The sequence below is a fragment of the Medicago sativa genome, chromosome 6 (assembly GCF_051527215.1).
Source record: "Medicago sativa cultivar Bolivia chromosome 6, Bolivia_mono, whole genome shotgun sequence".
Classification (NCBI taxonomy): Eukaryota; Viridiplantae; Streptophyta; class Magnoliopsida; order Fabales; family Fabaceae; genus Medicago; species Medicago sativa.
In genome coordinates, this window is record NC_140754.1 from 87,133,408 (window position 1) to 87,156,479 (window position 23,072).

The following is a 23,072-nucleotide window of genomic DNA, read 5'->3' on the forward strand; positions in this document are numbered from 1 at the left end:
AGGGACCCGCACGACACCGAGGGAGTCCGATGTGCCTTAACTATGTTTTCATCGGTCATGTTTGGATTGTACTCGGGGTTACTCCACCCGGGGCTCTCCGTAAAATGAATCAAGATAAAGAATGTTTGTTCAACGCTAACATAATGAATGAACTTATGTACGATCATGTATGTTATATATGATTATGATTATGTTTATGAAGAATGATTTCATGCACGAATATGTTAATGATCAAGTGCACGAGATGCTTAGAGTTAAGTACAAGTTATGAATTGAACAAGTAAAGAATGTAATGCTGATGACGATCTTAGTTTTCTCTAATCGTCCAGTTTAGGATCGTGTCATGAACATGTTACAAGTAGACCTCGATGCGTTTACCGTATCTTGGCATAGTGGTCTTAGGTTCCCTCGACCGCCATGACACGTATGATGTTAGTAAAAACCTATGGCAAGTAAGAAGAACCTATGACGGGTCTAGCATGTGCTACCATCTAGGAAAGCATGACCACACACGTATAATCAACCGTCAGGTTGTATTGTAGACACGTGGTGACTGTAGGTTTCCCCTGAGGTTACCTGTAGCCTTGGATTTAGGGGAACTCACTAAGACATTATGTCTCATCCCAATCCTTATTTGTTGCAGATAAACAGGTTGGACATCAAGGTAGTAGCCGGATGGATATTTCAGCAAGAGCTCGTTCGTACTCGCAGCGTGATGATTATGGATTCAAGGACGTATTTATGATACTTTAGAAAAGATGAATTGTATTGATAATGTACGAACGCATTTTGTTGTATAATATATTCATACGAAGTTTTTATGTTGTAAATTTTAATGTATCCAGTACTAAACTAGCGCACATGCTAGACTTTCTAGATACGTCTAGTGTGGGTGTTACACGAGAACTAGTAGAACATTGACGTAGATCATCAAGAACTAATAAGATAGCAAGATATGATATGTTGTTAGATACAACGTACTTATGCATTAGAGCATGTAGAGAAAGTTATGCCGATGACGATCTTAGGTTTCCCCTAATCGTCCGGTTTAGAATCGTGTCATGATTATGTTATGCTTATGCCTCGATACGTAGAGCGTATTCTTGGCAATGCGGTTTTAGTTTCCCCTTGACCGTCATGACACGTATAAGAAGTGAAGCCTATAACAAGGTAAGAAGAATCTTATGATGGCCCTATTATGCACGACCGTCTAAGTATGCAAGTCCCCACACACGTATAATCAACCCGCAGGTTGTATTGTAGACACGTGGTGACCGTAGGTTTCCCCCGAGGTTACCTATAGCCTAGGATTAGGTAGAACTCACTGAGACATTATGTCTCATCCCAATCCTTAATTGTTACAGATTAACAGGTTGGATGGCAAGCTAGTAGCCGAATGGATGTTTCAGCAAGTGTTCGTTCGTACCCGCTGCAGGATGATATGGATATGCAAGGACGTGTTTAGTATGTTTTAGAAAAGTTGAGTAGTATTATTATTGTACGAACGCATATTGTTGTATAAGATATTCATTCGAAGTTTTAATGTTGTAATTTTTAATGTATCCAGTACTAAACTAATGCGCACGCTAAACTTTCTAGATACGTTTAGTGTGGGTATTACATTTTTAATTTCGAATTTGTTTTGTTTTTAGTTTGAAAGTAAATTTCCTGAATTTTTTACTTTTTTTAGAAAAAAATCTTATTAGTTCAAAAAAAAACTGATTTTTTTACAAATTTATTCAATTTTTTAAAACTTTCGAAATTAATTAACAAAATCTTTTAAATTGTTTTTATCAAATTTTCGTAGAAGGAGTTTTTGTTATTGGCTTTGTTCTTCTATTTTGGTCCTATAGTTATTTTTTTTTTAATCATGGTCCTATAGTTAAATAAAAAGACATTTCTTACGTAATTAGAAAGTGTGCACCAAAACATTATAAGATATAATATTGTTATCATATTTTTTTATCAGATGCGCACCAAATATACTATAGGATAAGTATATATATATATATATATATATATATATATATATATATATATATATATATATATATATATTATATCATTAATACATTATCATATCATTATCCAACTTATCATATCATTTCTTTATCATATCATACGCATCAAACATGCACTAAGAGTTTAAGTTATATACATCTTCATCATCAATGTTAAAAAATTTTACACATATATCTAATGATATGTTTTCACATCAATTAATGAGATATGATAAATCATGTGCTTTTAATCCATTAAATGAAATGATGTAGCAACATATTATTTGAATGTATGTATAAAAAACAATTACACTAACGCTGCATATAAATTAAACTCGTATAAAGGAAGAAAAAAATTGTGACAATTAATAACATTATAAAAAGGTAACTTAGCAGTTAGCATTAGCAACAGTAACTCACCTTATTTTCTTCTAAAACTTTTTGTATATCTTTAGGGTCCCATAACCTAGTGCGTTCTCCAGGATCATTTGGTGACTCTTGTCTAACAATTTCTTTCCCCATATCTTCTAGCAAATCATGTAATGTTACATAACCATGCTCATTTATTTTTATGAGAGATTTTTCCACTAACACATTAATGTGATCTTTAATGTTATCACCATGATGGACATGAAGTATTTCTTTGACCCTTGTTAATTTCCATCCTTTGAAGCAACAAGCAATGTCAAGAAAAACAAACTTCTCTTTATCCTCCAAAGCATCAAAGCTCAGTTGTAGTGTCCTTTGGATCTTTTTATGAGGAATTTTTTCGTAACGATCTAGTGCATCTTTACATTGCTCTATTGTCTTGTTAGAAAAGTCAGAACCCATTACTTCCAAAGCGAGTGGATGACCAGAAGCATATGCTACAACACGCTCTAAAACATGCATTTTTTCTGTTGAAACATTGTTATAGCTTGGACTAACTTCATCTTTAAAAGCTTTCCGTCTAACCAACTCAGCAGCGTCTATATCATTCAACCCCTTCACCTCATATGTATGTTCAATTCTATGACATGTTAGCAACCTTTTGTACCGAGTTGTGATGATGATTCGACTTGAGCGATTAAACCATTCAAGTTTTCCAGCCAGAGCTTCTAATTGCTCTAACTCATTAACATCGTCTAGAACCAAAAGTATCTTCTTTTGCTTGAGCATCTGCTCCAATTTTGAAATCCCATTTAGAACACCTGTTAACTCCATTTTCTTCTTAACTAATTTAGAAAGAATGATTTTTTGGAGATATGGTAACCCATGTTTTTCATGACTTTCTCTAACATTTTCAACAAAACATGAAACATCAAATTCATTGGCAATCAAATTATAAACAGATATAGCAAGAGTTGTTTTCCCTATTCCACCAATCCCGTGGATCCCTACCATACGGACTATATCATCCGACCCAACATTCAAAAGGGAAATCACATGTTGCTTTTGGTGCTCCAGTCCAACTTTGTAATCACCAACAGGTAAGGCAACAGGTTCTATATTTTCTAAGACTTTTTCAACAATCTCCCCAATAAACTTATGCTCAGGCATATCCCTGTCCAATATGAGAAAAGAGGTCATTCAAGTGCATATATTAGGCTTAATTGTGTTTTTTTTTGGTCAAGTAGCCTAGCGGCTGGAGAAATTCACCTTAAAGGTTTTTTTTTTGGTCAAGTAGCCTAGCGGCTGGAGAAATTCACCTTAAAGGTGAAATAGTAGGGTGTCTGGGGTTCGAACCCCGGCCCCTGCATACATAATGCATTATCCATTACCAAGTGAGCTAAGCTCACGGGGACGGCTTAATTGTGTTTTTTATCCTCTATCTACCGTGATTGTACAATTTCAGTCCCCATTTATTTACGAGTTTTTCCTGCTTATGTTTTCCCCATGATTTAGTAGTCTCCCTCCCAAAATTTACACTAATGTAACATTTAACTTTCATAACCGTATGATTTTTCTTTAAAATTAAAAAAATGCCAAAATAGTAGCTTGTACACTTGGAGCAAATGAAACTTTTAATTAGGGTGTCAAACATTTTGACATTTTTTGAGTTTTATTTTTAAATTTTAAAGGAAAGTCATTAATTGAGTGTCAGGTTAATAAATGATGTCACAATAATATATATTTGGATGAAATTGGGGGCAAATCGTTCAAATTGTGCTATGCTTTGTTCGTCGTTTGAGGTTTTGAAAAATGAATTAAGAAATATAATTACCATAGATGTTTTAACAAAAAAAAAAAAAACATTGTTTTGTTTCTTATCATTCTCTTTACTACTATTAGCGTTTAAATTATGACCAATATTTTTTATGAATATTTTATTAAAATTATTGGTATATATAATACATATTTTGCACTTTCATATTGCAACAAACTATATTTATATTTTTCAACGTTATCAACAATATAACAAATTTTTCAAAAACAAATATATCAACAATATGACAAATTTTTCAGAGACAAAAAAAAAAATAACAAATAGGGTTAAATATATTTTTGGTCCCTAAAATTTTTATTCAACTTTTAGTCCCCAAAAGTTTTCCATTTTCACTTTTGGTCCATCCTTTAAAATAAACTCATATGTATAATTTATATTTTTGAATAAAATGTTGCAGAACAATTTATAATATAATATCTAAAAAAATTAGAAATTTTTAACTGAAATGAATTAAATATGAATTTTTATATTTTTTGCGGTTAAAAATTAATGTTTTCTTAATAAAATTAATTTTTTTTGAAGATTTTCACAATATTATATACATTTCTGCACATTTCATTAAAAAATAGGGTTAATTATGTTTCTAGTCCCTATAAAATAGCGACCTTGTAAGTTTAGTCCCTACTTAATTTTAATAGCATTTTTAGTCCCTAATTTTGTTTTTCTGCACTGAGTATTAGTCCATACTCAATTCAAATTTGTTTAATTTATGCTTCAACTCTTAAATTTTTGAACAATTTTTTGCAGACATGTTTAGAACATTACTAAAAGTTCGTCCGTAAAAAATTATCGCAAAATTTGATTTCTACATCCAGATTTTATTACTTTTTATCTTTAACTTTTGTCGTTTTAAAAAATTCATATTTAATTCATTTCATGTCAGAAAATTCTAAATTTTAGTAAACGAACCTTTCATAGTGTTCTAATCTTGTCTCAAAAAAATCGTTCAAAAATTTAAGAGTTTAAGGATAATTAATCAAACTTTGTTTTAGCAGGGACTAAAATTATAAGTAAATTTTTTTTTTATAGGGACTAAAAATGCTATTAAAATTTAGTAGGGACTAAACTTACAAGATCGCTATTTTATAGGGACTAGAAACATAATTAACCCTAAAAAATATAAAGCCTACACATGAGTTGACTTAAAAATAAGGACCAAAAGTAGTTATTGAAATTTTTCTAGGGACTAAAAGTCGAAGAAATTTTTTAGAGGGACTAAAAGGAAAAGTAGATATATTTATAGGGACCAATATTTAACCTTAACAAATACAGTATAATATAAATTCTTATCTTTTTGAATGAAATCAACAAAATAACATTTTTATAGTCAAATTTGTTTAAGGTATAAAATCATAACCAAATAGAACCAATATAGTTTTTCCTAGAGGAATGCTAATGACACTCTCATATCATTCATTCTTTTACTGGATAAAATCTATGTATGGCTCATCAGTTCAAATCGAATCCATATCTAAAATATAAGACTACTTTTATTTAAGCTAATAAGAAAATGAGTGGAGGAGAAAGTGTTGAAAAAAAAATATTGCTAACCTTACTCTATTTTTATATGGTAGTTGGTGTAAGTGGTAAAGATTAACTCACATGATCTGGGTTTAAGTGGTAAAGACAACGTAGGCAGATAATTTATAAATGGTTTGTCTGACATTTGTAATATTGCATTTTTTTTTTTGGTTAGGTAGCCTAGTAGCTAAGTTTTTTTTTTTTTGTCGTTTTTTTTTTATCAGGTAGCCTAGTGGCTAGGTTTTTTTTTTTGGTCAGGTAGCCTAGTGGCTAGAATTAAGTGAGGTGTCCGGGATTCGAACCCCGGCCCCTACATATAATAATGCATTGTCCTACCAACTGAGCTATGCTCACTGGACTAATATTGCATATGTTAAAGCTATTAAAAGTAGTAAGTTTTTTTTTTTTTTTAAAGAAGTAGTAAGTTTTTATTGAAAAACAACGGCTATATATTAAAAAGTTATATATTTAATATAAATTATAAAAACCTCTATAAATTTTCAATTCATTTGAACTATCCGTCAAATTGTAAGTATCCTTTTTTTATATTTAAAAATCTTAAATTATTTGTAACTAAATTATCATTAATTATTTATTAGAGAGTTTATTGTTTTAAACTCAAGTGACTATTTCCATGGACAAATGAAATAAAAAACAGAAGATAGGAATATACCCTTTCTTCTTGTAGTGAAATCCAGACAAATCAGCCACTTGGTGAAGACACACCTTCCATTTATCAAGATTTGAGTTGGCCTTGTGTTTATCCATTGCTTCTCCATAACTCTTTTCTAACTTCCGTACAATAGAGGGATCCACCTTATAAAATACCGGCAAAACGGAACGTCCTTTATCTTTGATGGAATCAAGGATATGAGAAAGTTCTTGTAAGCAAAAGGAGGAAGAAGCATAATTCTTAGAGAGGACAACTATGGCCATGTTGGAGTCTTCAATTGCTCTGAGAAGTGATGGTGTGATTTCTTCGCCTTTTTGAAGGTCCTCGTCATCCATGAAAGTTCTGACTCCATTGTCATCTAGAGCTTTCTTGAGATAGCTTGTGAAACCATGACGAGTATCCTCACCTCGAAAGCTGAGAAAAACATCGTACTTGAATTGATCTATGAGGGAAGCCATGATGAGTGAATGAATTGGTTTGATGATTATGAATTGCAGAGTTTAGAGTATCTAGAGTCAAATGATAAATGTGGGAGGAAGACACACTTTTGTTGGTAGTGATGAATATAAATTGCAGAGTGTGAACTTAAATTACTTTGGAGTCATGAAAGAGCAATTTCCCGGCAATTTCCAGTATTGATAAAGCAAAAAAGTTGTCAAGAGCAAAAGTAAAGGGAGGAGACCCACCACTTTTCATAGTGGAGCTAATAATGAAGAGTCTATTATTTTTTAGGAAAAGGTTAACGAATGCTCTAAGGGTACTCTTTAAAAGTTTAAAATAGTAAGATTTTATGAAACTGAGTTCATTAAATGCATTGGAAATTAAATTATTAAACTTTTTAAATAAATACATTGAAATAATTGATTTATTTAGAATTCTTAAAAAGTGTCATAAAGACAAAGACCCTATCTTTTATATCTAATCCAAGCAGACATGCTAACCCTAATTGCAAAACCCTAACCCTACTTTTTTGGCTCCAACAATTTGAAAATTCAAATCAGACTTACTCTCTAGGAAGCCTTAATTGCGTGGCATTGGTAAACTCTACCCGTTCAGCTTACTATGGAAATTAAACTGCCGAGTATGGTTTCCATGCAGTTGTTAACTATCAATCTTCTTTTTGGTTTTCCATGCAATAAATATCCAGTGTCCATTAATCGCGTGCCTGCTTAGTATATATACATGATGTAATTCAATCAACAAAACACATTACATTTGGTTTACTTCTAAGAGTTTCAACCATGCCTAACAGAGACGTTGAGACCCTGCTATCCTACCACGCTCTGATCGGTAAAATCATCAAACCAAAACGATCCAAGTTATATATGTATTGTTATTAGTATTCTGAATTGGTTTTTTATTTTGCAGAGCCACTGGATCCCAATCCTGTCGATGAATTTGCTAAGATTGTTAACGATCTTCGCCGGAAATACCGAACATATGTTGTTGGTTTTGACGTTGAGCATGTGAGTTTGTTGCTTTGGTGGTCATAATTTTACCTATCTGCATGTGGTTGTATTACTGACTTTTCTGTTTCCCTTCAATATGTAGGGTGCTGTTCTTCTACCAAGCATGTTCTGTCATGACTTTGGTGACCAGCTGGATCGTCTGGCTACTTTGGTTGATGGTAACGGTAACGAATTTGAGGTTTATGTCGAGAAACACAAAAGTGGTGTGTACCTAACTAGGGGGTGGCATGCCCTTCGGGATTTTTACAAACTTACTCTGGGTTCTTGGATATCAATGGTTTTTGTTGGCCATGGAAGGTTTGAAATAAGTTTGAAAGATAGGTTTGGGCAGAAGATCCGTAATCCTTTGTTCACGCCATCAATGAAGTTCGTGATTGATCGCTCTTGGCTGCCTTTTCAGATGATGGATGATGTTCCTACACCTTATGCTCATGATGAAATGAGTTTCCAATTCTCATATGATAAGAAGCTAACCGGTTATGAGGTTAAGTCTGGCTGGATGGTGAGTTAATTACCATACCATTTTGATTGATGCTAATACGCTGTTTTGGTGTATATTAGAAACTGACAGAGTTTTTTTTTTCAGGTTCTTGCTTTTGGTGGGTTTGGTGAGCTGACCTTGGACAAAAGCACTACTTCGCTGAAGCTGGTGGACGAATGTGGGAACATGTGGATGTGTACCCTGGTCTATGGTACCGTACCTTACAAGCACTATAAGATTGGTGGTGGCTGGAAGCGGATGGTGGATGCACGGGGAATTACTGGAGGTTGCCATGTTATGATAGGTGCTCCTGCTGATGGAATGAATCAGACACTTTATTTTAGGGTTGTTCGCCATTAGGTTACTAGCTTTGACTGTTACACTTTCATAGTACTAATTCCTTCTATCAATGCTGTGTTTTCTCACCATCATTCATTTACGTTAATCAACATCATTCCCTTATTTTCAAGATGTGCTTTAATTAAATAGTTTAGAATGAGTAACCATTTGTTGAACCAACAAAATATAAGCTGGGTTTTTCCATTTCTGTTCGTTGCATAAGTCTAGACGTTTGTGCTCAGATAGTTTGTTGGGAGATATGGTTCCTAATAAGAGGCGCAAGGTGCAAGATGGACGCATTGCATTTTCTGACATCACCAATGGTACACCTTGCACGCTATTTTTGCCAGCCATTTCAGTTTGGAGAATTTTATATGTATTGCTGATGTTTTCGTTTTTTCCATTCATAACATTTGTTTCAGATACCAACAGATCAGCTGGCGCATCTGGACCAATTGGAGCAAGGAAGCTTACACCTGTTAGACCCGGAAGATATATTCTTAAGCAAAATTTCACCAGCAGAAATGGTATGGAAAATTACTTAGCAAACAGCGAGATAAATGCGGTTCATATGAAATGCTTTGAGAATGGTTCAGATTCTGACATTCCGGACAATGTTCACGGTAAATATTCATGGTAACGTTTGTGAATGTCTGTAACTTATTATATAGGTTGTGCATTTAGTTAATTGTGATTTATTATTCTGCAAACCAGAACTACATGAAGAGTAAACTTATTCTTCAAAAGTGCAAGATTTTCAAGGTGAATGCAATGAGAATGGTGAAGCCTCCGACGTACCCGACAACGAATCAGGTAATGGTGTTTGTCAAAGTTCACCTTGAAATGTTAAAAATATTACCATGAATATGTACGTGCAAGTATTTGACATTTGCATGGTTACAATGCAATTGATTTCTTACAGACATCGAAGTACAACCACCTATTTTGGTGAATAACGGATTCAGTTTTTATGAGAACCATGATTTCGAAGAAGAGTGTGATCAAAATTATGAAGGCGATGAAATCCCCTTTAACGATTATGGTATGCTAAATATCATTTTTGTTATTTACATCGTGGTTTAATGCCCAACTAAATTCTATTGTATATACTGATCTAAGTTTGTTCCTTTTTAATCATGTTAGAAGATAGTGCAGAAGATATGGATGAAACGGAAGGCTCCAATGACACAGGTTAGTATTATCACTTGAAATTTGTTTATGTAAAGCACCAATTTGTTGCCCATTGTTGCAATTGTTTTCTATATAGTGCAAAATTGTTATTATCTTATATCTTAGTTCTTATGGTATGCCATCTAAACAGGTTATTTTGATATCGGCGAACCGCGTTTTATCTGTCAATCATGTGGTGCTCTCATGTGGTATGAGGAGAGAGTTTCAAAAAACCGTAATACATCAAATCCCGAATTTTCTATGTGTTGCATGCAAGGGAGAATAGAAATTGCCCCTTTTAAACACCTTCCGCGACAATTGTATGATTTATACCATAACAACGATAGGAAAAGCAAATATTTTTTGGAGAACATAAGATCATTCAATTCCATGTTTGCTTTTACGTCTATGGGAGCCACTATTGACAAAACCAGAAACAAGGGTAATGCTCCGCCTGTATTTGTCTTGAATGGAGAGAACTACCACCAAATTGGTAGTTTGCTTTGTAACACCCCGTTTTCCCAACATAAAAATTTCATCATAAAATCAGAGTATTTTGATCACAAACGGAATGTCACATACTTCATTTAAATCATAAAATGGATAATAATAATAATTATCCTTCAAATTCAACATCATGAAAATCTTAAAACTGTTGCAGCGGAAAATAGTTCAACATTTGAAAAGTCTTGGCACGCAGGCCTTATTGGAAAATCTCACAAATTAGTTCATAAAAGAGACACGTAAGGAATAGAAGTAAAAGCAAGCCCCCATCCCGTTACGTATCAGAGCACCTAGACACCAAGTGAGGAGTCCACTTACGAACGCCTCTAATCTTTATTACCTGCACATTACCCACGGTCGAGGCAACATATACGCAGAAGGGGTGAGATTTCACAGTCAATAAATTAAACATATAATTCATCAAAGTGCATTTAACAACATAAACCATCATTTACATATAAAACATTTATCATTTAGCATTATATCAAATCATATTCAAACATCATCATCAGGGCATCATGAACAACAACAACAATTATCATTTATCACCTAATAATCATCATAAGACATCATGTTCAACTTAACACTTGACTCAACAACACGACCCAACTTGACAATACAACTCTTATCAACTTAACAACTTATAACATCAACGACAAATGCAACGACAACAACTTCAACATCAACGACAAATGCAACGACAACAACTTCAACTTAACATCGTACATATGCATGTGGTACCAGCCAACAACATAAATGAGCGTAATTAGGCTCTTCAACGTGTGAGCACAAAGGCTGCCGGGCCTAAAGCCCCCAACTTTAATGAGCACAAGGGCTGCCGGGCCTAAAGCCCCCAACTTTAATGAGCACAAAGGCTGCCGGGTCTAAAGCCCCCAACTTTAATGAGCACAAAGGCTGCCGGGCCTAAAGCCCCCAACTTTAATGAGCATGCAATGGACTCAACTCCTACAACTTAGACATCTTGAACTTCTTAAACAACTTATATGATTCCAATAATTTGGACAACTTCTTACGACTTCACAACTTAGACCGACACTTACAACTTTATGACATTAATGGTCAACAACATCAAACGATAAACATCAACATCTTAAACATCGCATCAACATAAGCATCATAAATAACACATATTTAAATCACACATCTTCTAAATAGCACATCAATACACATCATCAAATAATTCATTATTCAGAATAATTGCACTAGATCAAACATGAGCACAACCTAAAATCTACTCATGAATTGGAACCAAATATTTCAATTAGATATATACCCAATAAAAAGGGGAATGTCGATTTTTAATTAATCTTTATTAAAAGCTACACGATTAGAATATGGACAAGGCAAAAAGGATTTAGTGCATGAATACATTAAACACATAGATCAAAAGTGACTAATTCAAAATATTTTTTTTGAATTATCGGTAGCCTCTTTACGAAAGAATTTACTCAAAAATAATTCGGATAAATTTCTTAGTAACTGAAAGGGATAATCTCAATATAGAGGAGGCAATTGGCAATTATTTCCAAACCAAAATTGGTGGACAATTAGAGCATAGAAATATGAAGTTATGCCACTTTACTATCAGTGAATGAGGTAATTATAATAACAAAGTATTTCTTTCTAGTATATGCTCTTATATTGCAACTTATATGATCACTATCAACTTAGAACAACACGCATGCCCTTCACGTGAAATGTCAGTAACTAGAATTACTATCCTGTATCTACAAGGTTTATTTAGGCACGACAGACATGAGTATACACATAACAGTGATATCACAAATATTGCAACTATCGCAGACACAACATCGTATACAGGATGTATAAACAGTACAAGCATTATGACACATACGAATTTAAAACAGAACATAACCACAATTAAAGAATAAATTTAGCACATCAAAATCATGGATTCAGAGGTAATAAACATACAAAAAAATCACAGCAACAAATTAGAGCACGATTTTAACATCAATTTCTTAAAAGATCATGAAAAACAATGAAAACAAAACCCTTCACTACCCATATGTTCATGCAACCCTTATGGTGAATAAAGACTCCCCCCTTACGTCAATTCAACGATTTTTCATCACCTAATCATCAATTCTCACTCAAACCCTAATTCTCAATTATCACCAAAATCAACCTAATCATGCTAAATTCATTTTTCAGAATCATACCCTTAATAATATTGAGAGTTAGTCTCACCCTTACCTGGTTATTGCAGAAAATCGACAACCTCCTCTTGTTATTCTCTCTTTCTGACTTTTTCTCCCTTTTCTCCGAAAACGTACGTTCTGTCTAAAAACTTTTCTCAACCTAACTCCTTCTATTTATAACCTCACTTCTAATTTCTCTTTACACCTCTAAAAATGCTCTTTTCACATCACAGCCCAAATTCTAATATTTTTATTTTACTTTCATATCTTATTTTATTAAATAATAAAATAAGTCTCAACACCTCATAACATCTCTAAAAATCATAACATCGCATATATCACATAATTTCCAGATCACATATCTCTCCTAAAATCACGTAAACCTCATAAATCACTTAAATTCATAAATCATATAAATATATATATATATATATATATATATATATATATATATAAATATATTTCTAAATAATTAAATAGTTTACGACGAGCGTTACAACTCTCCCCAACTTAAAGAATTTTCGTCCTCGAAAATTTACCTCAAGCAAACAACTCTGGATAAGACTCTTTCATCTTACTCTCTAGCTCCCACGTCAAGCTTTCACCAGTAGTGCCACTCCAAACAACTCTCACTAGAGGTATTTCTTTGCCTCTCAACGTCTTCATTTTGCGGTCATCAATCCTCAAAGGTAAAGTCTCCACCGTAAGGTTGTTCCCTAACTTGTACATCATCACTCTGAATCACATGGGACGGATCTGGAACATACTTCCTCAGCTGCGACACATGAAACACATCATGCAAATTCGATAAATGCGGTGGTAAGCCAACTCTATAAGCCACCGTGCCAATTCTCTCAGATATCTGATAAGGACCAATAAACTTCGGAGTCAACTCCTTTGACTTCAATGCACGACCAACGCCGGTCGTCAGAGTAACTCTCAAGAACACATGGTCTCCCTCTTGAAACTCAAGGTCTTTCTTACGCTTATCATGGTAACTCTTCTGTCGACTCTGCGACGCTTTCATCTTCTCTTGAATCATTTTCACCTTCTCAGTAGTCTGTTGAACAATTTCTGGTCCTAATACCACACTTTCACCTGTCTCAAACCAACACAACGGAGTCCTACACCTTCGACCATACAAAGCCTCGAAAGGTGCCATCCCAATACTTGAATGATAGCTGTTATTATAAGTGAACTCTATCAACGGAAGATGACTATCCCAACTTCCACCTTGCTCAAGTACACATACTCTCAACAAATCTTCGAGTGACTGAATTGTCCTTTCCGACTGACCATCTGTTTGGGGATGATAAGCCGAACTCAATCTCAACTTAGAGCCTAAAGCTTCTTGCAAACCCTTCCAAAATCTCGAAGTAAATCTTGGATCTCTATCTGACACAATGCTTGAAGGAACACCATGCAGCTTCACAATGTCTCGAACATAAATTCCCGCCAACTGAGCTACAAGAAAACTAATATTAATCGGAATGAAGTGTGCCAACTTCGTCAATCTATCAACAATCACCCAAATAGCGTCATTCCCTTTAGGAGTATTCGGCAAACTCGTCACAAAATCCATGGATATACTATCCCAATTCCATTCCGGTACATCTAACGGTGTCATCAACCCAGCAGGTTTCTGATGTTCTACCTTCGACTTCTGACAAATCAAACAAGAGTACACAAACTGTGCCACATCGCGTTTCAGTCCAGACCACAAAACAACTTCTTCAAGTCATGATACATTTTCGTAGCTCCCGGATGGATACTCAAGCTACTCCTGTGACTCTCTTCAAGAATCATTTTTTCATCTCATCATTGTCTGGAATACAAATCCTACCTCGAAACCTCAACACACCTTGATCATTGACCTTAAAGTCACTATCTTCAGTTTGGTTACTAGCAACCAACAAGTCCACAAACTTAACATCAGCTTTCTGCGCATCCTTAATATCTTTTCAAGAAATCATTATCAATTTTCAGCATACCTAGCTTAACAATCCGACACGACATTTCACAAACTAAGCCCAAATCTCTAAACTGTTCAAGCAATTCAAACTCTTTAACCATCATAGCAGACATATGTAAAGTCTTCCTGCTTAAGGCATCCGCAATAACATTGGCTTTTTCCGGATGGTAATTCAAACTAAAGTCATAATCTTTCAACAATTCAAGCCACCTTATATTCATAATGTCCATATCGCGTCCTAAAAGCCGTCTTCTGCATATCTTCATCTTTTACTTTAATCTGGTGATAACCCGACCTCAAGTCAATCTTGCTGAACACACGTGCACCCACTAACTGATCCATCAAGTCATCAATTCTAGGAAGTGGATACCTATTCTTTATAGTTACTTTGTTCAACTATCGATAGTCAATACATAACCTCATACTACCATCCTTCTTCTTAACCAACAGTACCGGCGCTCCCCAAGGTGAAACACTCGGTCTTATAAACTTCTTATCAAGTAAATCTTCCAACTGTTTCTTCAATTCTGCCAACTCAGAAGCTGACATACGATAAGGTGTCATAGACACATGCTTCGTTCCCGGAACAAGATCAATAGAAAATTCAACTTCTCTCTCCGGTGGTACATCAGGAATTTCATCAGGGAAAACTTCAGGAAAATCACACACCACTTGCAACTTATCAATCACTGCTTGATTCTCCAAAGATAAGGATGCCATCAAGGAAAACATCAAGATCCCATCGCGTTCTAATTGCTTCAGCTGCTTAGTAGACAAAAATTCTGCTCCACTTTCCTCTTCAGCAGAAGAGAAATGCACCGACTTACTAAAACAATTAATGAGAACATGGTTGTACTCTAACCAGTTCATACTAGGGATTACACAACAAACAACAAACAGGACAACTCAAATACAGTACAAAACTGTAATACGACACAACGCGACTCTACTACTTGGCCGGACGGACCGACCTGCTCTGATACCAATTGTAACACCCCGTTTTCCCAACATAAAAATTTCATCATAAAATCAGAGTATTTTGATCACAAACGGAATGTCACATACTTCATTTAAATCATAAAATGGATAATAATAATAATTATCCTTCAAATTCAACATCATGAAAATCTTAAAACTGTTGCAGCGGAAAATAGTTCAACATTTGAAAAGTCTTGGCACGCAGGCCTTATTGGAAAATCTCACAAATTAGTTCATAAAAGAGACACGTAAGGAATAGAAGTAAAAGCAAGCCCCCATCCCGTTACGTATCAGAGCACCTAGACACCAAGTGAGGAGTCCACTTACGAACGCCTCTAATCTTTATTACCTGCACATTACCCACGGTCGAGGCAACATATACGCAGAAGGGGTGAGATTTCACAGTCAATAAATTAAACATATAATTCATCAAAGTGCATTTAACAACATAAACCATCATTTACATATAAAACATTTATCATTTAGCATTATATCAAATCATATTCAAACATCATCATCAGGGCATCATGAACATCAACAACAATTATCATTTATCACCTAATAATCATCATAAGACATCATGTTCAACTTAACACTTGACTCAACAACACGACCCAACTTGACAATACAACTCTTATCAACTTAACAACTTATAACATCAACGACAAATGCAACGACAACAACTTCAACATCAACGACAAATGCAACGACAACAACTTCAACTTAACATCGTACATATGCATGTGGTACCAGCCAACAACATAAATGAGCACAAAGGCTGCCGGGCCTAAAGCCCCCAACTTTAATGAGCACAAGGGCTGCCGGGCCTAAAGCCCCCAACTTTAATGAGCACAAAGGCTGCCGGGCCTAAAGCCCCCAACTTTAATGAGCACAAAGGCTGCCGGGCCTAAAGCCCCCAACTTTAATGAGCACAAAGGCTGCCGGGCCTAAAGCCCCCAACTTTAATGAGCACAAAGGCTGCTGGGCCTAAAGCCCCCAACTTTAATGAGCATGCAATGGACTCAACTCCTACAACTTAGACATCTTGAACTTCTTAAACAACTTATATGATTCCAATAATTTGGACAACTTCTTACGACTTCACAACTTAGACCGACACTTACAACTTTATGACATTAATGGTCAACAACATCAAACGATAAACATCAACATCTTAAACATCGCATCAACATAAGCATCATAAATAACACATATTTAAATCACACATCTTCTAAATAGCACATCAATACACATCATCAAATAATTCATTATTCAGAATAATTGCACTAGATCAAACATGAGCACAACCTAAAATCTACTCATGAATTGGAACCAAATATTTCAATTAGATATATACCCAATAAAAAGGGGAATGTCGATTTTTAATTAATCTTTATTAAAAGCTACACGATTAGAATATGGACAAGGCAAAAAGGATTTAGTGCATGAATACATTAAACACATAGATCAAAAGTGACTAATTCAAAATATTTTTTTTGAATTATCGGTAGCCTCTTTACGAAAGAATTTACTCAAAAATAATTTGGATAAATTTCTTAGTAACCGAAAGGGATAATCTCAATATAGAGGAGGCAATTGGCAATTATTTCCAAACCAAAATTGGTGGACAATTAGAGCATAGAAATATGAAGTTATGCCACTTTACTATCAGTGAATGAGGTAATTATAATAACAAAGTATTTCTTTCTAGTATATGCTCTTATATTGCAACTTATATGATCACTATCAACTTAGAACAACACGCATGCCCTTCACGTGAAATGTCAGTAACTAGAATTACTATTCTGTATCTACAAGGTTTATTTAGGCACGACAGACATGAGTATACACATAACAGTGATATCACAAATATTGCAACTATCGCAGACACAACATCGTATACAGGATGTATAAACAGTACAAGCATTATGACACATACGAATTTAAAACAGAACATAACCACAATTAAAGAATAAATTTAGCACATCAAAATCATGGATTCAGAGGTAATAAACATACAAAAAAATCACAGCAACAAATTAGAGCACGATTTTAACATCAATTTCTTAAAAGATCATGAAAAACAATGAAAACAAAACCCTTCACTACCCATATGTTCATGCAACCCTTATGGTGAATAGAGACTCCCCCCTTACGTCAATTCAACGATTTTTCATCACCTAATCATCAATTCTCACTCAAACCCTAATTCTCAATTATCACCAAAATCAACCTAATCATGCTAAATTCATTTTTCAGAATCATACCCTTAATAATATTGAGAGTTAGTCTCACCCTTACTTGGTTATTGCAGAAAATCGACAACCTCCTCTTGTTATTCTCTCTTTCTGACTTTTTCTCCCTTTTCTCCGAAAACGTACGTTCTGTCTAAAAACTTTTCTCAACCTAACTCCTTCTATTTATAACCTCACTTCTAATTTCTCTTTACACCTCTAAAAATGCTCTTTTCACATCACAGCCCAAATTCTAATATTTTTATTTTACTTTCATATCTTATTTTATTAAATAATAAAATAAGTCTCAACACCTCATAACATCTCTAAAAATCATAACATCGCATATATCACATAATTTCCAAATAAATCACATATCTCTCCTAAAATCACGTAAACCTCATAAATCACTTAAATTCATAAATCATATAAATATATATATATATATATATATAAATATATTTCTAAATAATTAAATAGTTTACGACGGGCGTTACATGCTTCCCAAAGATGGAGAGCAGCCTAGGTTCGCTCAATTGTATATCTATGATACGGACAACGAAATGAAAAACCGTATGGCATCAGTCAGGTATATTTATTGGCATGTATAACTAACATTTCATGCACACTTATTTTCCCATAATATTGTGTCTTATGAAACTTAAATTGATTTGACAGAATGGAAGACGACAAAAACTCACTGAAGAAAGATATTGTAAAGGAGATACGACATGTCCTTGATCACTCAAATCAATATGTGAAATCATATAGAATGGTCAGAGACAAGTTGATACAAGACAATGCTCCTAACATAAGGCTACGAATTTTGGGAAAGAGGGGTTACGATGGCAGGCGTTACAACTTGCCTACTGCTTCTGAGGTTGCAGCTTTGGTTGTAGGAGACTATGATGCCGCTGATTTCGAAAGAGATGTCGTGGTTGAAAAGCGATCAGGGCTTCTCAAGCGTATATCCGTGTTTGAACCGTCATACTTGCCACTCCAATATCCTTTGATTTTTTCAAGAGGCGAGGATGGTTTCCGAAGAGACATCAAGTTTGCTGATATACCTACAAAGAAACCAATAAAGCGAACATATGTTTCAATGAAAGAGTGGTTTGCCTACAAGATTCAACAGCGAGACATATACCAATCACAATTACTATATGCCAGGCGTTTGCTACAACAATTTTGTGTTGATGGATTCAGTATGATAGAGTCTTGGCGATTGAAGTGGTACAGAGACCACCAAAAAGAGGTTCGAGCCGATATGTACAAGGGTTTGGCTGAAGCTGTTCTTAGAGGGGAGACAAGTCCAGCAAGTGCAGGAAAGCGAATCGTATTGCCATCGAAATTCGTCGGAGGTGCACGTTATATGATTCAAAACTATCAGGATGCCATGGCCATATGTGGATGGGTTGGTTACCCTGATTTGTTCATCACCTTCACATGTAACCATAAGTGGCCGGAGTTGGTTGCTTTTCTTAAAAAGCATAATCTTAAACCTGAGGATCGACCAGATTTGGTTAGCCGCATTTTCAAGATTAAGTTGGATCATCTGATAAAGGATATCAAAAAGGGCAATATTTTTGGCAAGATTAAAGCAGGTATTCATCATTGTTTAAGTTTTGTATGCCCATTTTAAAACATGTTATTGACAGAAATGTTTATTGACTCGGTGTTGTTGTATTGTTTGTTAATTTGTGCAGTTATCTACACTATTGAGTTTCAAAAGCGAGGTCTACCACATGCCCACATCTTAGTGTTCTTGCGGCCTGAGTTCCGATGCCTCCATCCTAATCAAATCGACAAAATTATATCAGCCGAGATTCCAGATAAACATATCGATCCAAACCTATACTCCATTGTTACCTCCCTTATGATACATGGTCCATGTGGTGATCAAAACACGCATTCACCATGCATGGTGAATAACAAGTGCAGCAAGCGCTTTCCGAAAAAATTTGTTGACACCACAGTCATCGATTCAGATGGTTACCCGGTATATAAAAGAAGGGATAATGGTGTATATATCAAAAAGGGTGAATCATTCGTGGACAACAGATACGTCGTTCCTTACAACCGCAAGCTACTGTTGAAGTATAATGCTCACATAAACGTCGAATGGTGCAATCAATCGCGGTCAATAAAGTATTTGTTCAAATATGTTAATAAGGGCCATGATCGTGTCACTGCAACTTTCTACCAAGGTGGAGATGAATGCTATGACGAAATAAAAATGTACTATGATTGCAGATATCTTTCCGCATGTGAGGCAGTGTGGAGGATTTTTTCATTTGATATAAATTACAGGGAGCCTTCAGTGGAACGCCTCAATTTCCACCTTGAGGGTGAAGAGCCGATTGTTTTTGAAGATCACGAAGACATTTCCGATGTTATCAAGAAACTGCACATTCGAGACACTAAGTTCCTTGCATGGTTTGAAGCAAACCAAAAGTATCCTGAGGCAAGGGAGCTAACCTACGGCGAGTTTCCATTGAAATTTGTTTGGAAAGCAAATGAGCGCAAATGGTCACCGCGACAAAGGGGTCTTTCAATTGGACGGGTGCATTTCGCGGCTCCTGGAAGTGGTGAAAAATTCTATCTTAGAACAATGTTGAACCATGTAAAGGGGCCAGTTTCCTATGATGACATTAAGACAGTTGGAGAAGTAAAATATAACTCATTCAAAGAGGCATGTTTTGCATTGGGTCTATTAGACGATGATAAAGAGTTTGTGACTGCCATTAACCAAGTTTCTGTATGGGCATCTGCCAGCTATATGCGTCGCTTATTTGTCATACTATTGGTGTCGAACCAATTTTCAAGACCTGAAGAGGTGTGGAGCAAGACTTGGCAGAATTTGAGCGATGATATTTTACATCGTCAAAGAATGGCGCTGCGTGTTCCGGGTAAATTTATATCAAAAAGACTCTAACTTTTTTAATTATTTTGCTGATAATTGATATAGTTCATTCTTATATACTATTTAATATCCGTATGAAAGGGCTGTTATATTACTCTATGTTATGTGTGGCTTCCCTGGGGTTGTTTTCTTATGATCATTTTGTTATCAAGTGGGGGTGAATGAATTTGTCTGCTAAGTTCAAAAGATAATGCCTAATAATAACTAAATCATAGTACATTTTTATTGTTGCGAAAATAACAATGTAATTGTTATATGTAGCTTCACTGAATTTGTGTTATTATAATTAGTTTTTGAATCAGATGTCTACGTGATAATATTCAAATCGTTTGTCCTGAAGAGGAGTTCAAGCAGCACATGTTTATAATTTATATGCTATATATAATGCTTTTTGTTCTGTTGATTCATTTCCGTGCAGATTTGGTTTTGGATGATGAGCAACTCAAGAATTACACACTTGCGGAGATTGAAAGATTGGTGCAGAGCCACGGAAAGAGCATGAAGGAAGATTACCCAACCATGCCTAGGCCAGACTTTTCACTAATACATGAGTCGCGTAATAGGTTGATATATGACGAGTTGAACTACAATCAGAAGGTTCTTGAGGATGAACATCGTAGACTAATGTCAACTATGACATCAGAACAGAAAAGTGTATATGACAAGATAATACAGAGAATTGATGCTAACCAGCCTGGTATTTTCTTCCTTTATGGATACGGTGGAACCGGGAAGACATTTATTTGGAGGGCATTGTCGTCTGCAATACGCTCAAGAAGAGAAATTGTGTTGACGGTTGCATCTAGCGGAATTACGGCTCTGCTTATACCCGGGGGAAGAACAGCGCATTCAAGGTTTGGTATACCAATCATTGTTGATGAAATTTCAACGTGCGGAATACATCCTAAGAGCCCGTTAGCTGAGTTAGTTTATAAAGCTAAGCTCATTATATGGGATGAAGCACCAATGATGCATAAGCACTGTTTTGAAGCACTCGACCGTAGTTTGAGGGATATACTTCGCGTTCATAACAATGGCCGGACTGACATCCCTTTTGGTGGAAAAGTTGTGGTACTTGGTGGTGATTTCAGGCAGGTCCTTCCAGTCATGCCTAAAGCAACAAGACAAGATATTGTCAATGCGAGCATTAACTCTTCATACTTATGGAAATTTTGCGAAGTATTAACATTGTCGACTAACATGCGTCTTTTGCATGGTTCTTTAGATTCTGATCTCTATGAAAGAAAAAAATTTAGCGAATGGGTGTTGGGTATCGGGGATGGCAGTGTTGGAGAAGCTAATGATGAAGATATCAAGTTGGATATTCCTGACGATCTGCTCATTGAAAGCACAGGTGATCATATCGCTTCAATTGTTGACAATATTTATCCATCTCTCCTAGATAACATGCATATTCCATCATTTTTCCAAGATAGAGCTATTCTTACTCCAAAAAATGTGACGGTAGAGGAAATAAATGATTATATTATGTCTCTAATACCCGGTGAAGAAACCACGTATTTGAGTTGCGATACTCCTCTTTCAAACAACTCAGCAGACAGTAGGCCGGATGACATACACACCCCCGAGTTTTTGAACACGATAACTGCTTCTGGCGTCCCAAACCACAAAATCAAGTTAAAAGTCGGAGTACCTGTGATGTTGTTGAGAAATTTGGACCCAACTGCTGGACTTTGCAATGGAACTCGCTTAATAGTCACAAAAATGAGCAGATATGTGCTTGAGGGCAAGGTAATAACGGGGAGCAATATTGGGGACATAGTTTATATACCGAGGTTGTCACTCACTCCTTCTGACACAAGGATTCCATTTAAGTTTCAGCGTAGGCAATTCCCAATTTCTGTGTCGTTCGCTATGACCATAAATAAAAGCCAAGGCCAGTCTCTTCAGAAGGTTGGAATATATCTGCCTCAACCGGTGTTTTCGCACGGTCAACTGTATGTTGCGGTCTCAAGGGTAACGTCTAGGAACGGTCTGAAAATTCTAATGTTAGACGAAGACGGAAATTGCATGACAACCACAACAAATGTGGTATACAAAGAAGTTTTCCGCAATTTGTGACATACAATTAACCTTGCGCATTTGATGTGGAATATGGTTCAACAATTTATCCTGCAATTGCGTTGGTAAGTTTTTTAAGTATGTTCAATGTTAACAATTGATACTGATAAAGTGTTTTCTTACCTATTCCGATATCTATGTTTTTTCAGGGTATTTTTAGTATCTACCTATTTTTGTTTGCAGTTTTGTCAATTGTCACCTTATTAACAACAGATTAACAATCATGGCTGCACTGTTCTGTTGTCAATCTAAATAATCATGAATTCCATAGGTATGTTCAGCTGTGCTCTTCATACGTAAGTTTCCACCACTTTTAAATGAAGTCATGTCCGCTGGA

At 35.3% G+C, this 23,072-nt stretch overlaps 2 protein-coding genes and 1 pseudogene across 3 annotated transcripts in view; 2 read left to right on the plus strand and 1 right to left on the minus strand.

The window, feature by feature from the left end:
• LOC146917800 (uncharacterized) overlaps nucleotides 1-7,122 on the minus strand; it is a 29,329-nt pseudogene extending 22,207 nt beyond the window's left edge. The window contains exons 1-2 of the transcript XR_015016688.1: nucleotides 6,401-7,122; nucleotides 2,421-3,543 (exon numbers count right to left, since the gene is read on the minus strand). The product of XR_015016688.1 is annotated as an uncharacterized LOC146917800 (transcript). The remainder of the gene's footprint in view (nucleotides 1-2,420; nucleotides 3,544-6,400) is intronic.
• A 519-nt stretch (nucleotides 7,123-7,641) lies between these two features.
• LOC146917802 (uncharacterized) lies at nucleotides 7,642-8,710 on the plus strand. Its single transcript, XM_085719576.1, has 4 exons — nucleotides 7,642-7,690; nucleotides 7,769-7,866; nucleotides 7,952-8,371; nucleotides 8,456-8,710. The coding sequence occupies exons 1-4, from the start codon at nucleotides 7,642-7,644 to the stop codon at nucleotides 8,708-8,710; spliced, it is 822 nt and encodes a 273-aa protein (XP_085575702.1).
• Nucleotides 8,711-8,948: 238 nt separating this feature from the next.
• Nucleotides 8,949-22,735, plus strand: LOC146917803 (uncharacterized). Its single transcript, XM_085721934.1, has 10 exons — nucleotides 8,949-9,012; nucleotides 9,112-9,312; nucleotides 9,437-9,502; nucleotides 9,612-9,731; nucleotides 9,836-9,880; nucleotides 10,011-10,364; nucleotides 18,211-18,319; nucleotides 18,409-19,334; nucleotides 19,437-20,639; nucleotides 21,072-22,735. Exons 1-10 carry the CDS (start codon nucleotides 8,949-8,951, stop codon nucleotides 22,733-22,735), a joined length of 4,752 nt encoding a protein of 1,583 aa, XP_085578060.1.
• Nucleotides 22,736-23,072: the final 337 nt, after the last annotated feature.